The sequence below is a fragment of the Notechis scutatus genome, chromosome 4 (genome assembly GCF_049901735.1).
Source record: "Notechis scutatus isolate UNSWTSFEM ecotype Mainland chromosome 4, rNotScu1.2, whole genome shotgun sequence".
In the NCBI taxonomy this organism is placed as follows: domain Eukaryota; kingdom Metazoa; phylum Chordata; class Lepidosauria; order Squamata; family Elapidae; genus Notechis; species Notechis scutatus.
Genome location: NC_142012.1, coordinates 139,082,324 through 139,088,847, shown reverse-complemented (window position 1 = coordinate 139,088,847; position 6,524 = coordinate 139,082,324). Strand labels below are relative to the sequence as shown.

Sequence of the window (6,524 nt, the reverse complement as noted above, 5' to 3'; positions counted from 1 at the left end):
CTTCCTTGGGAATTTGGTTATTCAATGCACCAAGTCACAAGATGCAACACGTAGCACCAGTTTGTCCAGGTTGATTGCACAAAGGTTCATTGCAAATAATAGCATAACAGAATGTTCTCTATATAATACTGTTATAATGTTTCCATACAACATATCTTATGATTCTTGACTCTTGATGAATGTATCTTTTCTTTTATGTATACTGAGAGCATTTGCACCAAGACAAATTCCTTGTGTGTCCAATCACACTTGGCCAATAAAGAATTCTATTCTATTCTATTCAAACCCAAGTAAACATTGTAACTGACAGCTGATAGTTTTATGGTGCTACAATGTTAACAAAAATGTAAACAGACACAAAATTCAAGTTATAGAACAACAGTCCTGTAGAAAAGACTACAGAATCTCATCTCCCCTGGCCCCTTTGTAAAAAAAAAAAAAAAAAGCTACTTCTCAGTGGGCACATATTCACTGCTATTGTTTCTATTCTTCAACAAAAGTTTGAAGGGATTTTTTTTCTCCTACTGATTTTGAGTTGCTGAGAAAAAAATAGCAAAAACTCAGCATCCTATCCTCAGTTCATACAAAAGGAAATTGGAAGGGCCCAATATTATGTTAAGGTACAACTTAAAACTATTTGTTCAGTGACTATTTGAAGTGTTATAGGGCCAGGGTTTTCAAATTTGACATCTTTAAAACTTGTGGACTTCAACTCCCAGAATTCCTCCTTCCAGTCATGTTAGCTCAAGAATTCTGCGAGTTGAAGTCCACAAGTGTTAAACTTGCCAAGTTTGAAAACCCTTGTTATAAGGTCTCCTGCTTAAGCAGTTGGGTTGGATTAGATAGAAGACCTCCAAGGTGACTTCCAAATGTTGTTCCATTAATTCTGTTAAAATGGGACTGAAAAAAGTGACATGTTCATTTGTCACACTTACAACTGTTGCAACATCCCCATGATCAAAATTCAAATGCTTGGCAATATATTTATGATGGTTGCAGTGTCCTGGGGTCATATGATCAGCTTTGCGATCTTCTGACAAGCAAAGCCAATGGAAGCCAGATTCACTTTACAACTGCAGTGACTCACTTAATAACTGTGGCAAGGGCATAAAATGGGACAAAACTCACTTAACAACGATCTTCCTTTGCAACAGAAATTTAGATCTCAATCAAGCACTACCTGTATGGCCCAGAGTAAGGTGTTGATTGACCATTTATATCCATTTCCCTCTCATTATTATTTACATAAATAACTTTTCTCATTTATTTTTTTCTTCATTCACCACGATCCAGTAATAAAATGTTTGTCAGAGGTCTTCAACTATTCTCAATTTAAAGATGATAATACATTTCCAAATATGTAGAGTTATTGGCAATGTCTTTTGCATTGTTGATAGAATAAAGCTGACCCTATCTACTGCTGGCAAAGACAGATGAGTGAGGTAAAGTCCTGGACACTGGAGCTATAGGCAGAAAAAGTCCCAAGAACCAATTTGAACATTTACTCTTCCAACTCAGCAAGATCAAAAAGTTCCTGTCCTTGGCAGAGTAGTCTGCACCTCTCTCTTAGAAAAAACTAAATTACAATTTCAGCAGATGTAGCTCACCTCTATAATTAAAACATTTAAGAGAAGAGGACACAGGCTTCAGAATGAGACACTTAATGAAATAGCAAATGAAGAGAGGAAAAATAATAATACAGGCAATTCTAGGTCTACACAGGGGTAAATTCCATTGATTTTCACAATCCTTACTCCTCTAATAATAGCCATCTTAAGCATCTAAAAGCTAGCATACCTTCAAGGATAGAATTCAAATGAACCATAGCACACAGCCCAAGATACTAAGCCTAGAACACCCTTTAATTCAAGTCTAAAATTCTGATGCAGTAACATTTAGTCTTGCTGTTAGAACAATCCAATTAAGATACTTGTTGATAATTAATTCTTGAATCCCCTATCAGGCACCCTGAGAGCATTTTCAAAGTTTCCAAGCTTTCTATATACAGAGAGAAAATAAGCACTATTGGCAGGTAATCTCACTTAACAATTGCCCATTAGCCAGTAATAATTCTCTATTCAGTGTTAGGAAAGAAAGACCCTTAAAACATTATCAGTTTCAAAGTGTATCTTTTACTTTCCTCAGTGAAAGAAACTGATTGATTGCCAAAATTTAAATATACTGAGTTCAATGAATTTTATCCCTATACCAACGTAGAACTGAAGACTTAAATAACATTTGCTTCTCAGCAGCAACTATTTTGTTACTATTCATTCATTCATTCAGATGCTGCCCATAAGAAATAGCAACATTTACTGTGTGGTTCTAAAGCAGTTTCAATAGGCAACAACCAATGCCTTTAAAAAAAATGTTAATTCATTCCGTCATAGATTTAGAAAGAAAACCAGCAAGATTTAAACCTCAGAACTGCAGCCAGAAAAAAAAAATTGTTTAAAAACGCCATATTATATCCCTCTTTTACAGATGTAAAGTTTTAGCAAGTTAACAATTCAGGAATCTGATCAAAAGTTTATGCCACAATAAATTGGTTGTCTTTAAAGTGCAATTTGATTTACAATCTAATTTTTTGTTGCAATGTGGCATAAGCACATGAAAAATTGTAATTTTTTTTAATGGAAAACTATTTCTATCAATAGATATTTTGGAATGCTGTTTATCTTTTTTTAACTTTTTTATACAGACAGGAAAACCAAGAAGCCATTTATCTGCTTTTAAGAAAGAATAGTTTTTCTGCCAACCAGCAAACTCTCTAAAGGGCTTTCATCACAAGTATCATAAATAAATGCATTTATATGTATGTACAATCAAATCACTGTAAAATGAGCATATTTATTGAATTCATTACATTTAAATATTTATACAAAAGTTCAGTCCTCTAAATCTTGTTTTACTGATTAGTCCCTTACCTGGGATGCCACCCAACCCTCACCACAAATGTGCAAAGCTCTCGTGACTATTATCACAAGAAGTATATAAAGATTCTGGTATGTACTGAATCATGTGCCTTGAATTTCTTGGAGGGAGGAAATAAAGTCTTACAAACACTTAAGTCATTGTGTGTGTGTTTAAATTATATCAGCTGAGCAATGCAAAAATGGGAATGGGTATAATTCTCAGTAGTCTCTAGAGAAGTAAAATGAACAATGTATCTTTTAAGAAAAAGCTGTATTTTGCATTCTCCCTCTTGTTGTTAAGTGGAAGATTGTAGGTGACTCTCTTTGTACATCCTTATGTGTCGAAAGGCCAACATCCCTTTCACAATCTTGGCTTCCTGAGCAAGGTTTTGCTAAGGTTTTTTACTTCCTCAGGACTACTGGCTTTCTCATAGCCTAGGATAGACATAGACTGTTGGCAAAACTCTTCCACTTGCTTGATCTGAGGAAAGCTCAGTGCGGTCCTCCAGGCATTAACTGCCTGGCTAGCATTCCTGGCAGAGACCACAAAAGGTTTAAAAGAGTAACCAGGTCCACTTGTCATATTGAGAGCAAACTTTTCCATCTCTGGGCTCACCACTAAATTGACAAACCCATAGACCTGTCGCAAAGTCTTGATGGGGTCCACCACCAAGTCCTCATACCGGACAGCCATATAATTCCCCTTCAGCCAATCCGGTGGGTGCAAAGCCATTTGCAGAGTCTTTGTCATGCTGCCACAGATGACTTCCATAGCACCCAAGGCATGGTAGTCTGAACCACCTCCTCCGTCCTTCTTATTCAGCTTGTGGCCTGCATCCAGAAATGGCATTCGGTGGATGCGAGGGTCCCTGCTCCTCACCACCTGTAAGCTCTCGCGGATGAGCCCATGGCGGGATTTGATCCTGGAACTAGCCACAGCCCGGGGGTCCCTGACCAGGTGGATAACTTTGAGACCCAAGAAAGGGTCTTGGATGAGTGGTGCTAAAACTGCAATGTCAAAGACCCGCACACCTTTGATAACTAAAGTGTGGTACCTGAGGCATTCCTCCTGCAAAAGGCTGAGCTGGCGCGGCGGGCACTTCTTACACAACTTTTCATCCACCATACCGACAGTTTGCTTGTGGTAAGCTGGGCAGAGGGGTGAGGAGCAGATTACCTTGTTGGTGGGCGCGCCAAAGATGCCCAAGGTGGTGAGATTTTTCCCTGTCCCCGCAGTGTTGTAGAGCTGGAAAACAGAGAGGTCACAGCGGTAGAGGGAACTCAACATGTCACGCGCTGCACCTTGCAGAGAAACAGCATCTCCTGGGTACAGCTTCTGCCACACATGCCACACAGGCTCATAAAGGAAGAAGACCTCCGGGTTCTGGTTGAAGAGCTCTCCAAAGAAAGAGGAGCCTGAACGCCAAGTGGTGAAAACATAGACCAGCTGCCGCTTGCGGGCCAAGTGCGCAGGAGGCCCGTAGAGAGCCCGTGTGTCTGACCTGGACTGAGAGGCATAATAAGGCAGCTGCTGCGGATAGGATAGGCGCCGGGCGGGTGAGGGGCCACTACACTGCTGCGGCCCCTTGTGCCACTTGTAGTCCAGCAAGTTGAGCATCGTAAGCAGCAGGAGGAGGACGTAGCCCAAGCAGAGCACCAGAGCCTTCCTGCGGAACACTTTCATGTTGCTAAGCTGGGGACAGGACTGGAAACCCGTCCTGCCAACTGGGGCACATCACAGGCAAAGGCTTCCAACAGCGACTCGGTCGAGGTGGGTCAAGACGTCCCAGCGCTTTCTTCCCAGCAAGGAGGGCATCGCGCCAGCTTCCCTGGAGGCCCGCCTTCCTGCTCCCTCGGACTCGGCTACACGTCGCCGCTCAGAAGAAGTTCCAGTCCTTCCTACCTTCCATCGCTTGCCGAGGTTTCCCGAGAAGAGGATCGATCCAGCGTGAGGGACTCCTCTGCACCAAGTTAACACATCCTCCCAGGAGACGACTCGGCCGTTGCTCCGTCCTTTCCGCGGAGCCGGAGCGTTTCCGCTCCGCAGCCAAAGCGGCCGGGCGAGGTCGGGAGCGCGCAAACTTTCAGAGGTCGCGGAGCCCCCGATTCCCGACTAAGTGCATTGCGGGGACAGAAGTGCGGGGACTATCAACTCTTGCACGCAACGGCCAAGCTCGGCTTCCCCCGCCGCAACGGGCGAGCGGTCGGTCTGAGGATGCTGAGCGAGGAAGTGGCCGAGGTCGCGTGAGAAGCGCCCGCCGTTAAGGCGACGGGAAAGAGTCGTTGAATCTCCCTCCTCCGAGGTGCCGGCTGCCCGTTGCTGTTCCTGGCCGACGTCCGCCAAGCCTTGGATCCTGCGGGGAGGGAAGACGAGCAGGAGACGGCCTCTCTGCACCGGCGGCGGCGGCGGCAGCGCTCAGACGATGACGCTCCATCGCAAGTCCATCGAGACTTTGGAAGGGAGCCACTTCTCGCCCGGCCCCCGAAATCCCAAAGCTGCAGGGAAGTCGACGCGGTCGGAGTAACGGTAGCGGCGTCCCCCTCTATTGAATGGCTGGGGAGCTGCAGCTTCCACGCCACCGGCCCTCGTTCGGCCCCCGTGGTCGTCCCGATGCCTTCCCATTGGACGGCGCGCCTGCCATTCCGCGACTCTCCGCTCCCTCCACCTCTCCCTTCCCCCCCCACCCAAAAAAAACCCCCTCAGTGCTGCGCTGGTTTTCACGCCGGGCTACTGCGGCGGAAGGCTGGCTGGCTGGTCTGCTGGCTAGCAGGAGCAGCCTGACTCAGCTGCCCGCCCGCCTGCCCGCCCCGCCTCGGCTCGCCTCGGGGGGGGGGGCTCCTCTGCCTCCCCCCGAAGCCTCTTTGGATCGGCTTCGCTCCTTCCCCGGAGGTCCCCCGCCTCCACTTCCGTTGAGAAATGCGGAAAGTTTCTCCCAGCTAGAGCTGGGCAGCCCATCTTGCCAGCCGAGGTTTAGAGGGAAGCCCTTAATGATCGCCAGAAGGAAACCTTGACTCTTCGGGCTGATGGATGGTTTCCCCCGCATTACAGGCCCGGATTTTCAGACCACTCCGATAGAAACCGAGGCCCCAGATAAACGACGTCTTGGAAAGTTAGTTCTTGTCCATTTCTGCTGCCGCCCCCGCAAACACGTTAACTTCGCCACCACACACGACCGCCGTGGAATAATCGCGATAGGAGCAAAAGCTCTTGTGCCCTTCGCGGAAAGAAAGCCCCAAACACCAAGCAACGCTGCAAGGAGCATCCCTGGATGCTTATGACTGCGAATTATTTGCGGTATGGGGAGCGGGTGGGGAAGTTCACTGTTTAAAGGAGCTTGGGAGAAACGGAAAGGCTGTAGGTGTATCTCTCTGTCAACTCAGTGTGATGGCAAGCTTGTCTGCGATTTCTTGTATAACAGAAGTAAAACCAATACAAAGCAGCCAGGATCGTGATGTAGGGAGAGCCTACATTGTTCATAAGAGACTCCAGCCGAGCATTGAAAGGCCTCTGTGACACTAAGGCAGAGTGCAAAAAAACATAGAATGCAATTGAAAGAAATACTTGCCAAAAAACCTATTCTATTCTGTTTTATTCTTTTCTATTTTTCT

At 45.6% G+C, this 6,524-nt stretch overlaps 1 protein-coding gene across 1 annotated transcript; it reads right to left on the bottom strand.

Moving 5' to 3' along the window:
* Positions 1–2,830: 2,830 nt before the first annotated feature.
* On the bottom strand, positions 2,831–6,259 carry CHST2 (carbohydrate sulfotransferase 2). The gene has a single exon (XM_026668088.2). The coding sequence runs from the start codon at positions 4,597–4,599 to the stop codon at positions 3,277–3,279; it is 1,323 nt and encodes a 440-aa protein (XP_026523873.1). The 5' UTR covers positions 4,600–6,259; the 3' UTR covers positions 2,831–3,276.
* Positions 6,260–6,524: the final 265 nt, after the last annotated feature.

What these genes read in the sequence shown, in the direction of transcription:
- CHST2 (XM_026668088.2), bottom strand. Translation starts at nt 4,599, where the DNA reads ATGAAAGTGTTCCGCAGGAAGGCTCTGGTGCTCTGCTTGGGCTACGTC.